The following is a 22,045-nucleotide window of genomic DNA, read 5'->3' on the forward strand; positions in this document are numbered from 1 at the left end:
GAGACTTTCTCTTTCTAACTTTTTCTCACCTCATGGTCTGCTACGTTCCTTAAAACGACAATTATTTCGAAAGCAATCAAATGTGTTGGAGGATATGATCTTTCCAATTCCCATTCCAATCTATTTTTATTCTGATTCCCAATGCAAATTAAAGGCACCCTTCATGTTAGAAACTAAACATATCAAGATCGGGCAATAACTTATCATCTTAGCTTGAAAAGTGAGTTTATCGTGAGTTTGATTTGTTGTCAAGCCAATCAGGTAGCTCTTTTACTCAATTTAGAAAATATGAAACCAATCTCTATACAAAGTATCTCTTATTGAGCTTGTTAATGTAATAACAAAAATATTGCCGACTATAATCATTCAAAGAAAGAAATCAAGGATGTCATATATGTATTCATCAATTACTAAGACCATGTTTGGGCTCTGTGGTGCTTTTATATTTTTGTCCAAGTGAGATAGCATACAAAGATTGGCATTTACCGTAGCGTTTTTATAAAATTATATTTTATTTACATTTCTGCTTTACGATTGGTATTAGAGAATCGTGGCAAAATCAGAAATCTGCCCCATAATTCTCTCTCTGCTGCCCGTAGTTTTGTTCCTACCAAACTATCTCCGGCGGTTGGATAAATAAACGTAAAACGGGCTTTACGCCCGTTCCAAGAAGTTTATTGGGTAAAATTAACGTTGCAGCGCCCGAGAGAGAGGCAAAGCGAAGTAGCAGCGATCGCAGGTTTCCGCGATCGATATCTTATCTGTTGGCCTCCGTCTTCGCGCTTCTTCTGGCTCCAAAATCCTCCCCTCAAAACCGTGCTCTCATCTCCCCGAGCTCGGTTGGGAGAGAGAGGGAAGGAGATCGAGGAATGGAGGCTTCTTTGGTGGACGAGTTCGCTCCCATATCCGTCGACGACCTTTCGCTGGCTCCCCCCGCCGTCGTCTCCGCTCGGTTCGTCTCCGATGACCAGTCCGGCGGTCCTCAGCTCCGCTTCCACCTAATGGACTCTCTCGAAGCCTTTCTCCACCTCGATCTCCGGGGTGCCCAGGTTAATGCCACCGTTCTTGATCCAAGATTCGTTCCTTTAATCCAAATGTTAGGAATTTCGGATATCATATGCTGTCTACTACGATGTTAGGTACATAGTGGCATTAATACTTCGATGGTGTTTGAAACTTCCTTTAAATCCCCGTTCTTGATCCAAGATTGTTTGGTTCTTTCGGATTTTGTCAATCTTACATATTATTGTGGTCTCTGGCCATTAATTTCTTTTTATTATGACTCCTTTTTCTTCCACTTGTTCCTTCTTCTGGTTTTTCTATTTGCTATTGAAGGATAGAAATTGTCATTTGTTGTGAGGCCCTTTGTTGTTCGACATTGATACTTCCATGTGATTTGGAAATCGAAACTTCCATAAAAGTTCCCATTCTTGATTCAAGATTGGTTTTATCATTCACAATGTTGGAAATTTGGGCTATAGAATGGTGTCAGGCTGTTCATTACCATTCTTTTCAGCCTTTCTTTTCATTTTCTTTTATGTAATTTTCAGGCAGTCCCATGTTTACTTCATGACAATTTATTTGAAGTTTTTGTTTAATTCTTCTTTCAGCTTTTCAGATTAGGCCCAGTGGAATTGCTGTGTGTTGTCGAGGAGTCAAGAACCAATGATGCAGAGAAGGTGTGCAGATTCCTGCATCTTTCTTGAAGCTTATTATTTAAACGTAGTCTTTTTTGATTTTCTGACTTCTTAGGGTACTTGATTTGATGCCTTAATTGTCAAGAAGGTCTCATTCTTTTAGGCTCTTTTACAGTTCATTTTTCTGTGGGCAAGCATGGCTCCTTTTTTTAACTTCATCTGTTTTTTCCTTTGTTGGCATGTGATGCACGTGACTGATTAGTGGATAGCTATGAATGGATCACATGCAATAAACTGAAAATAGTATCTAATAGGGAGCTGTGATCACATGATTTTCCATTACATTGCTGATTTATGTCAATAAATCAACAAGATTTAGTTTGCCAATAATTGTGTATTGCGACTTGTAACAATTCTTTTCTTTTCTTTTTCTCTTCATTTTTTTCTGAAAAGATATTGTAAGAATTTCAAGTGCGCTAAAAACAAATGTACAAACTGCCAAATGCGGGTAAATTCTGTCCTCTCATGACTTGAAAACTATCAAATGAGATCTGAGGAGGGTGGTGGAAAAGGGACAATGATAGAGAAGTACTTTGAATTTGATCTTTGACATGAATTAATGGTTTTATCTTCAGTTTCATAGTGCTTCTTTATTACTTTCCAATATACGTAAACTAGAGACCACTTCAGGCACTCTTATGCACATGGAGGCAGATTGGAAGGGAGAGGACACATTTCACATTGGACCCTTGACATACATTGGTGCACAGGGATAATATTGTTTTGATATCGACCTTCTCTCACAGATATTAGGAGAAAAGTTTTGAAGTGCATATTTAATGGTTTTACTTATCCCCAGCATGGTATGCATGAATGTGCCAATACATGGCACGGACTGACATGGCCACCACAATCCTTTCTTATATGTCTAATTAAAGCTTATGGAGACCATAATAAGAATTGCTGTCTCTCGCTTTATGCATCTGAGATAGTACTGCTACATCCATCGACTGATATTTTTTTCATTCTGTGCTTTTAATGTGTGGCTAAAATTTTTATCCTTGACCAGACCTGTGCAAGAGCATTTAGGATTCGGTTAACAACCGAGGTTGAAAGCAAAGCCTTCCATTCAGCATTTAAGCATTGGAAGCAACGATTGATTGGTGCAAAAACTGGTATGTTATCTTTACTTAGTTATTATTTTGAATAATTCCTATTTTTTCCAAATCCTTAGATATTCTGTTTTCATTTCTTCCCTTTGAGAGTTTACTGCCAGTCTTGTATCATTGCTTATTCAGATGTATGATGGATATATTTTCTGTCATTATCCTGCCATTATTTGCCTCTGTCAGCATCATGTTAGCACTGACATTGAGATTTTATTGCATTTATCAATTAAAGTCCATGAAGAGGACTGCCATTCTGAAATTCAGTCAAATGACTGCAGAAGACAGAATTTGACTTCTTTGTCTATGAGTTTGGTTAGGAAATTTTTATCTAAACTAAAGGTCTGATTGAAGTGTGAAGCTGGCAAGAATGTTGTTTCTTCCAAGAACAACATATCATATAAAGTAAAACAACTTACAAATAAATGGTCTGTGTTGGTGTATTATAGTTGTAAAATAGTAGAATACAATACTGTAGAAGTAGGAGTCAGTAACCAGAATTGTTGGTTGTAGTGGAGCATTTAAGGAAATGCAAAACACTATCATCAATGCAAAAAGCCAAACTAGAGAAAGATATATGTCATGTATGATATTGATTTATAAGAATGCCACATTACAGAAAAGTTACAATGGGGAAACTACATGCATGTATGGTACATATGTGCGTACATGTGAATACATGCATCCCCGACAGTTGTCTGTCCAATACATTGAACTTACGATGGGTCTTATGATGAAAGTTTATTTAAAATGTTGAGGATTGATGTCTAATGAATATCAAACATTGTTCTTATTTTAATGTTAGATCTAAGAACATGGATGGGCATGATCTGAATTATCAGGGAAGGTAGGGATGACTCCTCAAACCCAGTAACCTAATGCAATATAAAAATGTGGAAGTCCACTATGATCTTGCAGAATAATAGAGAAGACACTGATGTATAAGCTGAGATCTTGTTAATCTTTTTCTTTGTCAGGAATGCCTTTCCTGTACATGAAATAAACCAGTGACTCGTGCCTAAGATAATTAATCTAAAATTTTGATAACTGGAACTAATGCCAGCTTTTAACCAAAAACATGTATAAATCAATGAAGATGACTTGATCAAAATAAGCTTGAGAAGTGCATCTAGCGCATTCAAAGGTACAGATGCCTGGACCTCTGAGTGACTATCCTAAAAACCTATGCAGCTAACTAGATCTGAAAATTACTGCAGTGATAATTGTAGGTTTTGTACTGATTTAACTTATGCTGTATATTTGCCTCATCAACACGATTGTTTATGGTATACTCTTTCAACATTCAAGAACTTATCTCATTGTTGTAATTTGTTCAAATACTTTGTAATATGAAATTTGTTTAAAGTAACTTTATACATTGTTAATTACCTAATTACTCTGGTGCAATATTTATAATATGGTACCATTAGTTGATTTTTTCAGAGTTGTGTGATACTTAGTTTCTAAATTTTCGCTCTATGTATTCTGGTGAATGTAGAGCTATCATTGAGATCCAGTCATGTTAGTTCCCCATTCCTCCCGTTCATTTTCAGGATATCTGGAAGATAAACAAGGTTTAGCTCCTATAAGCAAATTTGATGATAAAATAGAAGCTGCTTCTGCAAGTATGTACTTCCATTATTATGGTCAGCTGCGACATCAACAAACTATTTTAGAGGATCATGTGATGACAGGTTATATCATCTGGTTACTGTTGTCTCTTCCACATATAAAATGATACTTCACATAGATAAAACTGAATTAGTTATCAGCTCACAGTAGAGACCTAATTGACATAATTCTACTATGACTATTAACTTTGGGAAGAAGTTTTTGGACAAGTTATTCTTATAATGAAGCCATTGTTTCAGGAACATATTATACTGCAATTATCACGAACCATGTAGACTTTCAAGGCCGTGTTGTGGTTGAAGTTGGTGCTGGTACTGGTATTCTTTCACTATTTGCTGCTCAGGTATTAAAGACTTTATGATCAAACATTGTAGTGAAAAAGACTTTAGTCAGAACTTAAAAAAGTTCGGAGTGCTTGTTCCATATTTTTGAAACTTCCACATCATTGCAACAAATATGCACTTAAAGGGTTCAACCTGATCGAAACATTCAGGCTGGTGCCAAACATGTCTATGCCATTGAGGCATCTGAAATGGCAGAACATGCATGCATGCTGATTGCTGGGAACCCTCCACTTGGGCAGAGGATCACGGTAAGGTGTATATTCTAGAATAGACTTTGTTGCTCGTTGTAAAGGTTGACATTTGGTGTAACTTGCTGATATACTTGTATGTGATGCTCATCTTGTGGCTCATTATTAACAGGTTATCAAAGGCAAAGTTGAGGAAGTTGAACTTCCCGAGGAAGTAGACATACTGATTTCTGAGCCAATGGGTATGTTACTTGACATCTGAGTTTGTCATAAGAGCAGTTTGACTTGTGAGGCTGATGGATTGATAATTTTTCTGAAATAAAATGTTAGGTACTGTCATAGTGTCATACATTTTTGGAAATCCTAAATAAATCACATGATAAAAACATGTAATATAGCCTATTCCAGACCCCCTCCCCTCTCTTTTTTTGAGTTGATCTCATCCCAAAAATATGGTTTTAAGCAAACAAACATGGTGCCAGTTAAAAATTTGAACTGAAATTGTCCAAAAAGGAAAAAGCACCACATCCAATCCAATCGAATGGTCACCAACAAAATCGGCAGGATGTACTAAAATTTTCAGCTTCAGTATAAAAATTTTAGAGCATAAATTAACCGGATTGGTCTTTGAAACCAAACTCTTGAATTCTAAATGGCATGTCCTTCTGCATTATACACATAATTCTGTTACAAGTAAATTGACCTTTTCCCCTTCATCTAAAACTGCAGTAGAATTTTATAAATAATCATTTGCAAGTTATGACTTTTCTACAGGTAAATGCTACTGTATCACCTTCCTATGTAGAGTATAAGCTCTGTACAAACAGTTTCTACCATATTTTGATAATCTGATGGGAGTTCTGGCAGTCAGCAAACCCTATCCTCTATTATAATGCAGTTGGTTTGCTTGATTGAAGCATGTTTTGCAATTTCCTATGTCAATCAGTGATCCAAACTATGGGTAACCACTCCTTTTTTCTCCATATCGTATGTTGACTTTTATCACACCACCAAGTTCATCTTATTCTCTGGTCACTGGTGATGGGTTGGGTAAAGCCAATCCAAGTTTTCTTTCCAAGCAGAAATTGAACAATTTTTCTAGCTACCTAGTTCACTTGAAATTTCAAGTGAATGGAGTTTGGCTTGATAATATGATGTTCGTACTCCTCACTGCTTTTGGTTGCTTGTCATTTTTCCCTCAACTACTTTGTGTCATTCTTTTCATTGCTTGCTATATGTGGACTGATCTTTCAAACTAAACTCAAGTGCTAGAAGAACTTGTGGGATGATTGATTCTCCATTGTATTTTCAAAAATAACATGATATTGAAAACTTTTAGGCACCTTGTTAGTCAATGGAAGGATGCTGGAGTCATATGTGATTGCAAGAGATCGATTCCTTGTCTCTAATGGAAAAATGTTTCCATCTGCTGGAAGGTGAACTTGACTATTTAGAAAGTCTTTTTTATTTTTTAATAAATTCAGTGACTCTTTCAAAGTTGTGCTAATACCGTAACTGATGGCAGCAGGATTTGCCTCCATTTGTTGATTTGCTCTCTGCTTCAATAGATCATTGTTGCATTTCAAAAATGCTGCACTGATTTTCCTGTAGAAGTTTCTGAAGGACAACTTACGCGTGACTATACCCATTTGATGCCCATACCAGTGAATGTTGTCTTAATCCTTTACAAACTGAAATAATCTTGGGTAACAAAAATAAGTCTGATGCAATCCCAAAGACAAGCATGAGTGTAACTTAGCAACTGGATGGTAAGATATAGATTAGTACATTTTTTTTTTGTTTTTAAACAAGTACTGCTTGATGAACAGGATGTGCAAGTGTAACCGCTATAAATTGACATGTAAATTAGCAAATTATTATATATATGAATGTAGTGCAAAAATCTTATTTTCTTAAGAACCATCAATTGTACACATGATACTCTTCTATCATGTTTTAATCATAGCATTTGCACTTTTCTTCACGGTTCCAGTTCTTAGTGTCCATGATGCAGTTAATTTCATACAGGGTAATTACAGATTCTAGATGCTGGAAGTTGGACTGCTGCTCCTGTTTTTTAAAAGATCTCCTTTATCTGATAGTTGCTATGGGCACGACACTTTATGCTTTTCAGTTAGATAGCAGAAGTCATGGATGTATGATAGGTTCTCACTTACAAAATTATATGGTGTAATTTTTTTAATGTCCTGGATAAATTAAAGAAGATAGAACTTATCATATTTGTATTTTTCCTCTTACATGTCTTATTATGTTTTAGTTATTTCATTTTCGATTTTAGAGAAAAATTTGACGAGAGCAAAATCAAAATGGAAATAAAAGGTGTTTGTCTTCTCTTTGGCACTTCCCTCTTATATACGAAAGTAATGTGACTGTAGCCATAACAAACAGACGCTTCTCTTCTAGTCGGGACTGGATTTACAAATTGCTCCTCACTTTTTTTTTCTCTTGATGGCATTGTTCTAAATCAAAACAAACTAGTTTCAATGATTTTACTTCTTCATTTTATGATTTTAAATCAAAATGATTTAGAACTGTGATTTTTAAATTAAAACAAACAATTTTATTTTAAATGATTTTCACATCTTCTTACCTCAAAAAAGTGATTTCACCTTCTTCTATGTTTTTCTACTTTTCTCCCTGCTTTTTTTACAACTAATACCCATATAAAAAAACCTCTTTATTGGTGCCACCTGTGGTCTTGTATGGATAACATATACTATTTAAATTCATTTCTTATAACTTAATCTTTATCAAAGCAATTCTTTATCTTTCTTGGAGGCATTCATTCTAGTTGCCAAAATCTTATGATTCATGGTCCAAATCTTGCCATCTAGATTGAAATCACCCTGAACAAACCGGATCCCATCCTTGGATTAGGATTAGTTTAGGATCATGGGATTTAGATTCGTATGACGGACTATATATTTGTGTGGATCATGGAATCCAATTTGATTATGTTATTTACATATTAAATCACGTGTAGGTTTATAATTTCTTTGACTATATGCTTCTTAAATTAATTATTGCTAACTCTCAGATAGCAAAATTAGCAAGTCTGTTATTGGAGTTCATAGCATTCAAAATAAGATGCAGGTTTTTGTATTTTGACAGCCATGTAAAGACTTATCCTTTTTATTCTCAACCATTCTGCATAAAAGGGTAATTAAATTGAATTAGTACATAAATACCATGAGTAATCAAACAGAATGTTTGTTTCACTAAAACTCCTATATATCGACCTAAATTTGTGAATACTAGAATTGTTTTATGTGCGCTTTGTATTCTCCATTCATCCACTTTATACTTGAGTGGTATTTCAATTCTCTCATTCTTTTATTATTAGGAATTTCTGAGAGAAATCAAGGAAAAAAATTAAGATCTACGATACAGTTCAGGATCCGATCCAATCTAGGCCCCTTGAATATTTATGCCTCTATGCCGATCTTAACAACATTGTCCATTCTTATATTCATCCTCATACCTGAATCTCATTTTGTACATCACTCTAAATGTGTTACCCTCCTTATTCCCATGACTGTAAGCTGTCATTTTTGTCACCCTAATTATGTCAGAAACTGTGTCGTTTATTTCATGCATTAGACTACATGATCCTAGATGGCATTGGTCATCATTGGAACACATCCTCCCCATCAATTTATATTGATTTATTCTCAACTTATTTATGCACTTTGTTATCTGTATGTGCGGTATAAATTCAGGAATTATGGATTATTATCCAAGAACTAATATGTAGCAATTCTACAAAAAAATCAGGAAATATGTGGGAGATTGGAATATTAAAACTTTAAAAGTATTGTAAGTGTTTGACAATATATGGTGACATCTTAGTGATGAGTGGACTTCAACAAAGTCATGGGAAAAGATTGAAATAATTCCTGAAAAGTTCATAGACAATCATGTGTTGTATGTTAAGTTGCTAAACCACTAAAAAATTTGTGATTTCTGCCCATTGGATTAAGGTTAAATTGACAAGGTGCCTTTGACATCGAATTAATAGGAAGTTTTTCAATAATATTTGAATTCTTTCATGAAAATGTGTTCTATTGGTTTGTTTGACATCTACTTGTATTGGTTTTGAATCTTGAGGAGCTAGGTTGGGTGAATATGAATATTATCATCCACTAATTGCAAGAAGAAACCTTAGTTGTACACTTTGAATGTGATATATTTCTCTTGCATGTAATATAATATGGTTTGCAGTCACACAAGCTACCTATGCTACATGCAATTGGTTTCTGGAAAAACACTTTTTATATTCATTGTATTACTTTAACATGCCTAGTGGTTGCTGAAGGTAGTTTTGTAACTTTTTGAGTAGAACCAGAAGGAGGTGGGAATGCACAAGAATATCAACAAATAATGGCATTGGATAATATGGCATGGTAAAGAACTGGGTGAAGTGCACAGATTCATGAGAGTTCTTAGTGAACCCAACATTATGGATTGCTTTATGGAAGTACTCAAATTTGTTAGATTGAGTATGCAAGAGCCTCTAGCTATCACATGGATGGTGACAGCTTTATATATGTTTCTCTGTTTATTTGGTGGGTGAGGGGGGATGTAGAAAAATAGACAGGTTTGTATTGTCATCCATATTTAGTTTCATTTGGAAATAAATCTGAAATAATTAAAGAATCAAAACATCAGTTTCTGCTTGTATAAAATGCAATTCTCATGTGTATTATTAGTTTGATAGTTTTTCGTTGTCATGTCACTATTACTATGTTTGCAATTGCTTAATTTGCTGCTATCACGGGGACTTTGTATTTGTTTTTTAACATTGCTCTAGTATAGTTCTTTAGCTTACTCTAATAGAGTCAGAGCAGATGACAGTTGACATTCCTGATATTTTCTGATTCTATTTTTGCTTTAGTTTTGAGTGGTCATTAGTTATTCTTCTGTTTAATCCTTGGTACGGGTTTCTATTTTTGTGAGATCATGTAGGCATACTGTAATGCTGCTGCCGTACACGTGATCTTTATGTGTGTAATCACAATGGGCTTAAATCTCCAAACATTTCAAGTAAATTTGTTCCTATCCAATCAAACAATGGCTGTTCCTTGAGCTATTATAGAACTTCTCTAAGCACTATCTGCCCGAAGAACTGCATTGTATGAAGAAATGGTAGCTGGCTCGAGTTATTATGCACTCAAAGTGGAGGAATGAACTGGAATCTTTTCTAATATCTGAATAATTTAAACGCTTTTCCCTTCATCTCTTCTTTACATATACAGCCATGATTTCCCATTGAAACTGAATTTGTGATCATTTGGTGAAAGTTCCAAAGTTCTTGGTATATCTACTTGCTCCTTGACGAACCTACTATAGTCCTCTATAGTTTACTTGCTCTCTGTACTTCTTATCATTTCTTTGATGAGCTGGTAATTCACTTCTTTATTCTGCTATATCTTGTAGGATATGCATGGCTCCATTCAGTGATGAACATCTTTTTGTTGAAATAGCGAATAAGGTATGTCTTTGACAATCTATGTGCTTATGTCTATGCATACCCATCCATGGAAGTATGTACGTTGGATGTGTCAATATATGTATGTATAGTTATCTCAAATTAATACATGGTTTCCCAAATCATTGGTATTTGAAAGATCTGGATTCAAATCTAAGTGATATTCTTTAACTTCCTCTTTGTTACATGTCAATTTTATGGCTGTTCAAAGGATAGTCAGCCATCCTACATTTATAGCCTAATCATTATATTCAGGTTATGATATAATTTGATGAGCTTGCTTGTTGATGTGGCATCTCTAGGGAATCTACATTAATGCCCTATCACATCCATTTCTATCAAGGACAAAGCAAAGATATTGAATTAGTGGTAGCTGCAAAGGATCTGTGAAGGGACCTTGAATTTAAGTTGAAAAGTTCTCTTTCTAAAATAATTTTTCTCAAAGGAAAAATATCGATAAAATGCTTGGGATGATGAATGATGGAATTCTTATAATAATGGGGAAATTAGGGTTGGCAATAGGTCGAGCTAGGTTGGGCATGAGTTGGATCGAAAACCCCTTAACCTGAACCAAGTCCAGATACCATTGCCTTGAAATGAGCAGCCAAAAACCTAACCCCTCCATTTTTTAAAAAAATAAAACCAACTCATTAAACCAAGGTTTGTTTGCTGGCACTAGAGCCCGAACTGGTTGGCCGACGGTATGGTTTGGTATACCCCATCCTTCCATACCAAGCCCAAACCGACGCAGAGAGAGGACAGAGGGAGAATGGGAGAAGAAGAGAGAGAGAGGAGGAGGGAAGGATAGAGAGAGAGAGAGAGGGTCTCTAGAGGTTGGCTAGCAATATGGTCCAATATACCCTGCGTTGTTCCATACCAGGCCCGAACCGACATAGATAGAGAGATGGAAAAGGGATAATGGGAGAGGAAGAGAGAGTAGAGGAGAGAAGGATAGGAAGAGGGAAAGAGGGCCTCCAAAGGCTGCAGAAGGCAGTCGAGCTTATTGCATTGCTGTTGAGCTCGGTGGAAGCCAGAGAGCAAAGAGACTGATGGAGAGGGTGGGGGAGATGAGGATGCCAGGAGGCCTAGGTTGGTGAAGGCTAGAGGAGGGGGTTCACCTTCATCAAAATAGGGGCTTTAGCCCCTGTTTCATATTTTTTGTTTTGGGTTTTATCGGGTGAAGTTGGCAACTGTATTTTGAATAAGGAGAAGCAAATCTTCCAGAAGAGAGATGGATGGCCTTTCATGGGGAGGTGACAAACGTAGCCTGGTAGTTGCCCTGCTTTAATGGTGGCTCGCTTTTGGACGCAACAGTGGTAGCATTCCTTATCTTAGGATTGTAGTTGCCCTACTTTAATGGTGATGTGCAATGGTGGCATTCATTTCTTGGGGCAAGGCTGTTTGGAAGACAGTGTTTAAATTTAATTGTAGATCAAGAAGAGGGAGGTGCAGAGGTTGGAGAAGGGTTCAGGCTACTGATAAGAGGTGAGATAGGGAATAAGAGATTTGAGTGTTCTGGGTAAAAGAGAGTGAGTGAGAGAGAGAGAGGAGAATGGAATGTGGAGTTAAGATGGGACTTGGGGAATCCAGTGGTGCTCCATGAAAAGATACAAGGTTGGGGAGCTTGGGGTTTGGTTGGTTTGGGGGGGGAGGGGTGGTGTTGGGGTGGACAGGACTTCAACTCTTATGGGAAAAGTGGTGAGTGGTTCCAGTGTTTATGAAAAATTTATGCTTCAGTTGGTAACAATCAAGCACCACTTTCTGACTTGATGGATTCATGTGCCAAACCCAAATCGAATCATTTAAAAGGGTCTGTTTTGAATGATTTGAGATGGACCCAATCATGAAAGGCTTGACTCCTGATCTGGTTATTTAGGGCATATTTGCATGGTTGCTCCTTCTAGGTGAAAGAGAACCTATATTTTAGTTTCTAAGTACATATAAGAAATTGATAGCCACCCACGGTCTCCAATGAGAATGTCCAAGCAACCACCTACATGAGTGTTAAGAAACTTGAGTATGATATTCCAGCCATGTAGTCAATAGTCTTAAACCAATCCAGGTTATATTATTCATCTTGTATAAATTGTGTGTGGTGTGGTCTTCAATTAGATGCTTGTAGGCGACTCCTTAGCTAGCATGACTCTAGTTCTTGCTGGAAAAGATCTAAAACATTTGATGTAACTTTGCCTAGGAACAGTATGGGACTAGTCTGGCGTTTATATCATTTGTTTGAAAGTTTAGCTGTCATGTAGTTTGAATCGAGTGATAAAGTTTTCTTCTTACTAGTCATATTACATTATCTGAATTCTACAGGCATGTTGAACTTCATCCTAAAAGTATATGTAGCATGAGAAACATACTTTTACTACTGAGTTTCAACAGCTGTTATATAAGATACAAAATCGCTAGACCTTTACTTTTGTTACCGAAGTTTCACTTTGGCATGTATTTTAGTCCTTTTCATTCTTTTTGGTTTTAAAAGGTGTATATGTTGATTGCAACTTTTATCCATCTCAAGATGAGCTTATTTTTTTGAAGTTGTGCCTGACATTTTCCATTTTCATATGCAGGCCCTCTTTTGGCAGCAGCAGAACTATTATGGGGTTGATCTTACTTCATTATATGGATCTTTTTTCAAAGGATATTTTTCTAAGGTTATTTTTCTTGTTACTTATATCTCTAACCTGCAGAGTTAATCTGCATTCCTTGAATCAATTGGCTGTAATCTTTAGAATAATTAAGTTAAGAAATAAAGAAGCAGTTATGTGAATACACTTCAATAGCGTCGGAATATACAGCACTGAGACGAAGGAAATTTAGAGAAGGTGCTGGGAAACAGAAGAAAGAGATTGGATTAAAGGTGGAAAAAGGGGAAAACCTGCCTGGCCTTTAATTTTATGTTTGGATCTTTTTAAAAACAATTATGGAAGACTTTGCTTCCTATCAGTCTTAACATAGCTTTTATTGAAGAAACTAACTCCTGTGCATATTCCTAATTTACATCCTTTTATAACTCTTTGTAGTTAAGAAAGAAAAAGCTTGGGCATGGAGAGCTTTCTGACCAGGTCTTCTTTGACAGATAATAGCCACTGCAGAAATGATGCCTGAGCTTCTTATTAACCACCAAAAGTAAATTAAAAGCTAGTCTATTTGGGTGACCAAACAATCATATGGACTTGACAGAAGTTATTCCATAGAAATTGAATCTAAATACTTAAAAAGCTGGTCAATATAACAATGGTAAAAGATTATATAATTCTAAGGAACTATAATGAATGTGTGCATTTACCCATGCCTACATGTGCACACAGACTACATATGTATGCACGTACTATGTCCATATGCACGTCCGTGCCATGCGCAGCGCATACATCCATGCGTATGTGCATACATATACATGCATGTGCGTATATGAGCATAACTCAAAATACTTTACATCCAGGAGACATGTTAGATTTGTTGCTGATCAGCATTATTGGCAATTTGGCATGGTATCTTGCTGTTCTGCATCTTGCATTCTTTAGTTTATATTCTTATTTAGTTCTTCACATTAATGGTTGTAATATAAGAACTGTCTGCTCTGTACCAACCATTACAGACACCAATGCTTATCATGTTCTGAATATTCAGATAACTGGCTGGTTCCTGCATGTATTAATTTGAATGTTATATATATACATCTATTATATATTTATATATTATTCTCAGTTATGTTGCTTATTTGGAGGTTATCATGCTTGGTTGTCTGTATTTTGATTCAGGTAATGCCAGCACTTAAAAATCTAAATTTGGTTTCTCAAGGCTAAGTTTTATTTGATGATATTTTCAAATGATGAAAAGATAGAAATAAAGGTCTCTTGGCACGTTAGCCTCCAATATCTTTTATTGCTAAGTTCTTACTATGTCATTTTTTTTTATTTTTAGAACAAAAATAGCACACATTTTTGTGGACTGGACTTATTTAGGCATTTACACATTCTAATACTTTTCTTACTCATTGGATCAGATAATTATATATACCTTTAGATTTTCTCTAGTCTTTCCTTTTTTTAATGTTCTACATAATATCTGCAATATTTTGACATGCGTGAAAATTTGTTTTATTTCTGCCTGTTCCAACCATGTATGATTAGTATTACAAGGTCAGTTATCAATGCATTCTATTTAATGTTTTCTACCAAACTTCTGAATACTCTTAAAATGAGGATTTTAATTCTCATGGGACAAAGGTGTCCTAGTTTCTCCATGGACCAGGACGCTCCACTATCTTGCTTTATCTTGACGGCAATCTCGGTCATACATCTCGATAGATATCCTCTATCTCTCTCTTTCTTCTTTCCTTTCCTTTCCTTTCATTTTTTTTTCCCTTTTCTTCTTTCTTTCCTTTCTTTTTTTCTTTCTTTTTCTTCTACCTCCCTTTCTTTCTTGCTTTCCTTTTTTCTTTCCATGATCCCTTTATCTCTTTTTTCCGTTTTCTTCTTCTTTCTCTTTCTTTTCTTCCTTCTTTCCTTCACTTCTTTTCTTCTCCCTTCTTTTCTTTTTTTTCTTTTTCTTCTTCTTCTTTCCTTTTCTTTATCTTTCCTTCCTTTCTTTCTTTCATCTTTCTTCTTCTCTCCCCACGTGGATGGGTTTCGAGTCTTGACCCCATCTTAGTCCCGTTTTCCCATAGGAATTAGATAGGACAGCCGGGATACCCTTGTCCCATCAGGACTTAAATCTTTGCTTTTAATAGACTGTCATCTTTGTCCATGGCGGTATTGAATTTTGGTCTTATTTTTTTGGCTGAGGCTTATGGCATATATAATGTGGGATTGCTGAAAATTGCTGATGAGGGAAGTATGTCTTACATGCATTTGCATTTGCTTGGCTTTTTATGCAGCCTGTACTTGGTGCATTTGACCAAAGAATACTGATTTCTCCAGCTATATTTTACACCCTGGACTTTACCTCCATAAAGGTATGAGTTTACCTAGCTGAATACAGAAATGTGTTGAGTTAATAAGAATATGAGACTTCATGTCAGATTTGTTTAATGATCCTTCTACATTATTTATTTTTTAGCCTTAACATGGGTATTATTTTTCTTGCTGGCTCAGCTTGTTAATGAAATAATGTTGTCAATCATCAAATAGATATTCTGCAATTGTTGGTGTTTATCTTATTCATGTAGAATCTGTGACTCCTTATTCTTTTACAGCTTGTCGTATGGCAATTTGAATTTTTCCTTGTCTCTGCTATAAGTAGTTCTTGCTGTTCTTTTCATTTAAATTGCTGATCTTTTAAGATAATATTTGATTCTGTAGGAAGAAGAGCTATATGAAATCAATGTACCACTGAATTTCGTAGCCTCTGTGGGTGCTATGTTGCATGGGCTCGCTTGTTGGTTTGATGTCTTATTTAATGGAAGGTAACCAGTTATTCTTTAGCTCTGTTAGCAGGATACTAGCCTCAATGTATGTTTCCATATGTTTGTCTTCTTCTTACAGCATGCCTTCGAGGTAATTGAAGAGAGAAGTCTTAAACAGTTTTCTCTTGTGTTTTTGCTGACCTAATTGCTGGCCTCTCTTTTAGAACATGACATCTTCATAAACTTCTAGGTTGTGTGATTTTATGTTTCTCAAGCAAAGGTTTTTATCCAGCTTCCACTTCTGGTGTTACTCCTTTTCTAGGCAAATATTATCTTGTGCTGCTTCCAATCTCTCTGCTCATAGTAGTGCATTGACTTCGGCCTTGGCATGGGCACTCACTTCTTTGTCATCAATGGCATGGCTTTAGGAACCAAAGAAAAAGAAAAACCATTGTCACGCTAGTTTGTAATCCCAACAAGCAAATGTCTTGTATAAGAATTGAGAATTCATTGAGACAGTGAATAAGAGGATGGTGAATCTCCTTGTAATCATAATTCGCCTAGGAGTATCTGTCTAGTTATAATAGATCCCCCAATGGTCGGTGTTCATATGAGCAGTTTAGGTGTTTAGCATGTGGATACTAATATGGAAAAGGTAATAGTATGGTGGTAATAAATTGATAGTAAGCATGTGCACACGCACACACAAAAAACAAAAAATGAAGGTAAAACAGACACGTACAGAGAAAACAGAATACAGTTTGAATCATGAGAACAATGTGAATCATATCCAAAATTTGTTGAGAGAATGAGATGCCTCAGTCAAGTGTAGGACAATCAAATTGCAAGCTGAATCTTTGAAGAGAGACGAGACCAGGAGAGTTGGTAGGCAATATTGGTAAATCAACCAAGTGATAGTCCAGTTTGATTTGTCCTGTTCCATGATCTGTTAGGAGAGAAGGAATTTCTTTCTTGGTCAACTTGAATCTATACTGGCAAACAAAAAGATGAAAGAATAATGTAAATTTTGTGAAAAAAGGAGGATACTTTCCCTTTTACTTTCTTAGAAACTGTGCACAGAAGTGTTAGAATGGCCTTCTCTGACACAGAAAAGATTCATATCTCCAAACCAACACCCCTTACATCATAAGAGGATGCAAAGTGCATATATGCTTTTTCTGGGTAAAAGTAAAGAACATAGCTCCTTTAATAGCAAAAATTGCAATTGTGTCTAAACTGACTCAGCAGATAGATTACATCTTCGACCTAACTTAACTTTTTTTTTAATGTCCTTGATCTTCCAGACTTGGAGATACATGCTGGTCAAATTTATTGTATATAATAAGTCCAGCTTGATTGGCCTTCTTGGGTGAAAACCAATCCCAAACCATGGCAGAACTTCATCATTTTGCCACATTTTTGAACTTGTCAATCATTGTTTTGATACCTGGAATGCCAAAAACAATAATTGACTTTTAGCAAGATAGCCTGTGCATACAGAACGAAAGAAGATATGAAATAACTAATGATACCTAGAGCTACTAGATACTTGGTCGAGCCTAAGGTGTTACTTGTTAAAGGGAGATGACATTATACTCATAGTTTTGGGAAGTGAAGACTGAAGAGCATAGAAGTCTATCTGAATTGTCCTCCAGTAGATGTCATCTTGCACAGAATCTCATCAAAGGAGTGCAGCAATTCAAGTAATGCGCAAGAGCATGAATGGTAGAAATAGCAAAAAGTAACTTGTGGCATTAGGATGAGGAGTGAGCGTCTTGTTGAGTGGTGGGAAGGGGCATGATGTCAACTAAAATGTACTAAAGTGAAGGCAAGGATGATGCAGTGGTCGAGAAGAGCAACATCCAATTCATATACTTAAGAATTTAAAGTTGACATATGGTACTTGAAGTGGTTGATATGGTGGCATCGTGGTCGGAATAGGGGACTTCAAGGAGACAGCAGCTGAGAAATCATCGTTTTGTACTGATGCATCTTTCCTTGGTTTGCTGCTCTCTGGGATATGTTAAACTTTCAGTAGGCCATTCTCAATGGAAGACCTGAATTATGGCATTTTTATTTATTTTCTGTGATTATATTTATATAGTGAAATGTATATTTATTTTTGTAAATGTTACTTCTTTTGGAAAATAGACGATACTTTAGCATTTCTTTTATAAAGAAAGATTTCTGGACATTCAAGCATCCTGCAATGCTGCAGTTCGGTTCAAAGCTGGCTTAACACTGCTCCAGGTGCCCCCACAACTCACTGGTACCAGCTGCTTTGTGTTCTCCCACAGCCAATGTATGTCATGGCAGAGCAAGAGATCACGGGACACCTTCACTTGGTGGCTCATCATGGTCAGAGCTACACAATTAACTTAAGCATGTCAGGTTAGTTAAGCTTCATGATTTGGTGGTTGCTAATGTACCTTCATACTGGTAAATGATCAATAAGTTCTAATATGTTATCTACATTATTTATGAAAGCTAAAATGTGGGGTCCTGGTGCCTGTCAAGGAGGAATACTGCAAACTTCATCATGCAGTCTTGATCTACAGAACCCTTACTGTCACATATCTCAGTTCTATGCAGTGCCTCATGAACAGGAGCTGCTAAATCAGTTCACACGCTCACAGGTGAGTTAGATTTAAGCAAATCATGCAAGTTGATATAGATCTATTCATCTATATATACATGCACATGTGCATGCATGCACGCACGTGCGTGCCCAACCCACACCCCCCCCACCCCCGCACACACACACACACACACAGATAATATTTGATCCAGTTTTCAGGTAAATCTGGCCTGTCAAAAGTTTGATGGAGGTCTCGATGTAACATTCTAAATCATTGTGTGCGACCCAAAAGTATCCAGAATGCCTCAAAAAAAAAGAAAATAAAATGAACCATGTATTTTGGAAGTACCTTGCTCATGCATTTGAGTCATCTCAAAAAGATTAATACAAAGTTAGTGTGCTATACCATATTGAAAACTACACAAATTAATAATTTGAAATGTTTATATATCTTTTCTACTCATCTTTAAAGCACATGAAAGCCAAATTTCAACTGTTTTAAATGCTTCTAGCCTATAAATGAAATCAAATATTTTATTGCATGTGAACAAAGAGTGGGCAGAGCAAAAGGGAAGGAGGTCCGACAAATTTCAACTGTTTTAAATGCTTCTAACCTATAAATGAAATCCAATATTTTATTGCATAATGGACACATCAAATTTGAGATGATCTGATGCAGGGGCAAGTGGCTTAAAAAACATATGACCCTTTGATTGTTAAGCATCGTAGATTTTTTGGATCTTCATTAACGGTTTAAATTCTCGTGTTTGGACCTCCGTATCTAAAACTAATCTGACCATATTTGCCTTAAAATTCGTTTGAAGTAATGATCACCAAATATGACCTTGATGGAAATGCTTGACAATCGACAACCAGGTGGCTATGTACTTATATCATCTGCATTGCCAAGTAGTTACGAGCAATTGTTTTGAAGAAAGCTCTTTAATTGATCTGTCGTTCCTTAGTCATGCCAAATGTCACTCTACTTGTGATCCTGCATTTTGCTGCAAAATGCGGCATTGAATTGTTAAGTCGCATATTTGCTGGTTAACAGGAGGCTTCGCTCAAAAGTATGAATGAATCTGATTCCAGCAATAGTATGAATGAATTTGATCCCAGCATAACGATGAGGAGTCCTAATTCCATCCAGGACATGCTTGATTCCTTCGTAGCTTTAGACAATCCCGAAACCTCACTGGACTTATAGCATCCAGTCTTCTGGCGGGCCTGCTTTTCCCATGGCTGATGTTTGTAAAGTAGCACACCTTTTTCGGGCTGCTTGTGTTGCCGTGTCGGTCCAGCAAACATGCTCTGTTGTGGTAAAAAGTATTTCATTGATTCTACATGTAACAATGTCCATATATTCCCCCTCCCCTCTTCCCCCATACCCCCCGCCCCCCAATGATTTAGGAGTTGGTGCATTCTTGGTGACCCTGTGGTCCTGTTTGTGATATCATGTTTCTTCAGTAAACTGTAAAGTTCTCAGAGGTGAACTTGAAATCTGGGACTAGAATCTTGGAGACGATTATTTGTGGAAGCTTCACATTTCTCAGGACAAGTTTGAGTACCTTTTTTTTTTTTTTCGGTAAAACAGAGGAAGCCAAGCTTTATTAAATACAATGTACTGACTCAGAAATACAAAAAGAAAGAACTAAGCACACGTGGAAGGAGTAACGAGAAACTGAGAGAGAAGCAGAGGAAACAAAAATACCAAGAACAAACGGAATATACATTGTTGTGGAGAAGGAAGTGTAATAAGATAAGGACCAAGTGAAGCAGATGAAGAGCAGTAACCAATAAATGCCTTGAAACAAGTCATCCAAATTCTGTTAACCGCCGAAGTCTGAGATACAACGGTAAATGAAGCACAGAGAGAGATGCTGCAGTGCTAGCAAAAGAGACCTTGACTGGAACCCAGGAAGCAACAATACCAAGGTTGAGAACCGCAGATAAGCAGATATTCGAAGTCGGAGAACAACAGAAACAAAATAAGTAAACAAGAATAATTCCTGCCACTGGTGAGCAATAGTGGTTAACTCAAACGTAACCGTAGAATGGTCTACCAGGCCGAAGAAGCCAAACAATCCCACCATCAGCCTTGAGATCATAAGGGTGGCACAAAGAAGATATGCAAACAGTGGACACCATTTATGCTAATGCTGGACATACGGAGGCAGAATCTTGAGACTTATGCAATAAAAACCCATTGAACCAGAAATGTAACAAATACCCATTGCATGTAGCAGCTGAAGAAAGAAGATACAAAATCATCCAAGATAGAGAGCTGGAAAAATGACGACCAAAGCAGTTGAAACCAAGGCAGCCGGGACAGCAAATCTGTACACCAAGCAGCGGAAACCTTATAGCATGGCAACTGAAACCACAGCAGCTAAGAGACCGAATCTGTACCCCTAACAGCATCTACAGACTGATAATTAGAGGAAACTAGAAAGTCTGTACTGAATGTGATAGCAATACAAAAAAGCAGTGGATGCTGAATGTATCTATAAAAGCATGAAAACCTATTCGACAGTAGATAAGTTTGAGTACTTGTATCTCAATTGCTTGCAACTCTGGTTACACTGTTATTGCTGCTTGAGTGGAGATAAGAATCGTATGTAACTCCAGCTTCTAAGGGCAGGACAACTGCGTGAAATTTGATGCCCTCCGACCAACTACATATAAAGAACACTGAAAGGGAGGATTACTAATATCTATCTGATGTGGGACAAAACCTAAGGCCCTTGGAGTCTGCAGACATAGTGCCGGATGTGAAAAACTTTCCCAGTAGAAGTATAATCCATGTATTTAAAGAGAACACCTCATGCTGTCATGCTTCTCCACAGGCTTAACAGTAATGTGTGCAGCTTCTTGTTCTCTTTCAAATGGACTCTGACCTTCCGCTTTCCTATCAGTAATCCTTTTAACATCAAGATGGGGAAATAGGGAATGGCAGGAGCTAGTTGGACAAATATTTCTCCAAGAACTCCAGGGCGGAGGCTAACAGGAGCTGAGGCTGCTATTAAGTCTTGATCATTGTGCCGCTGAACTCTTAATAGGTTATATTTATTTCATTGGAAAGTTTGCAACTGTTTCTCACTTTGAGGGTGGGGTTTGGCCCTATGCTAACATAGCTCTATTGTGATCTAGGTTTCATGGATTCAACATACGAAAATGGCCTCTCTGTATAGGGGAGTAAGACTGCATGCACTTGACCTCCTCTAAAACCTGCAATAGCAGGAGCTCCATGCACTTAGATGCCCTTTCATCTCACCAATCCAAATTAAGTCTTGGATCTCATGTTTGTGTTTTGCGGCTGTATAAAGTCATTGCCTTTTCATTTGAAAATAAGATTTAGAAGCCACCAACCAATGGTAAGAGGCCAGACTTACTGACGATTTGCTGCTGATAATGAAGCATGTGGGATGATGGTACATGGCAACCCATGAAGTATGACATACTAATATGACTTAACTGTGGTCAAAGTAGAAAACTGGGCACATACTGTCTTGTCTCCACGGTGATGGAGTGCTTGTGGGAAGAATGGAACAGATGGATACTCTGTTTCGAGGCTAACTCCTGCAGAAAGACCATGGAAACAAGAACGACATTGTTCAGAGACTGACGAAGGGCTGCTGAAA

General features: G+C 36.8%; 1 protein-coding gene across 1 annotated transcript; it reads left to right on the top strand.

Moving 5' to 3' along the window:
- Nucleotides 1-687: 687 nt before the first annotated feature.
- Nucleotides 688-20,975, top strand: LOC105039838 (probable histone-arginine methyltransferase CARM1). Its single transcript, XM_010916126.4, has 15 exons — nt 688-1,049; nt 1,611-1,679; nt 2,707-2,812; nt 4,357-4,497; nt 4,675-4,778; nt 4,929-5,027; nt 5,140-5,209; nt 6,307-6,403; nt 10,425-10,479; nt 13,050-13,133; nt 15,359-15,436; nt 15,783-15,886; nt 18,045-18,217; nt 18,314-18,462; nt 19,459-20,975. Exons 1-15 carry the CDS (start codon nt 870-872, stop codon nt 19,609-19,611), a joined length of 1,662 nt encoding a protein of 553 aa, XP_010914428.1. The 5' UTR covers nt 688-869; the 3' UTR covers nt 19,612-20,975.
- Nucleotides 20,976-22,045: the final 1,070 nt, after the last annotated feature.

The sequence above is a fragment of the Elaeis guineensis genome, chromosome 1, assembly GCF_000442705.2.
Source record: "Elaeis guineensis isolate ETL-2024a chromosome 1, EG11, whole genome shotgun sequence".
In the NCBI taxonomy this organism is placed as follows: domain Eukaryota; kingdom Viridiplantae; phylum Streptophyta; class Magnoliopsida; order Arecales; family Arecaceae; genus Elaeis; species Elaeis guineensis.

Coding starts and splice junctions, on each gene's coding strand:
- LOC105039838 (XM_010916126.4), top strand. CDS start 870: ATGGAGGCTTCTTTGGTGGACGAGTTCGCTCCCATATCCGTCGACGAC. Junction 10,480..13,049: donor TTGTTGAAATAGCGAATAAG/GTATGTCTTTGA, acceptor TTTCATATGCAG/GCCCTCTTTTGGCAGCAGCA. Junction 13,134..15,358: donor TCAAAGGATATTTTTCTAAG/GTTATTTTTCTT, acceptor CTTTTTATGCAG/CCTGTACTTGGTGCATTTGA.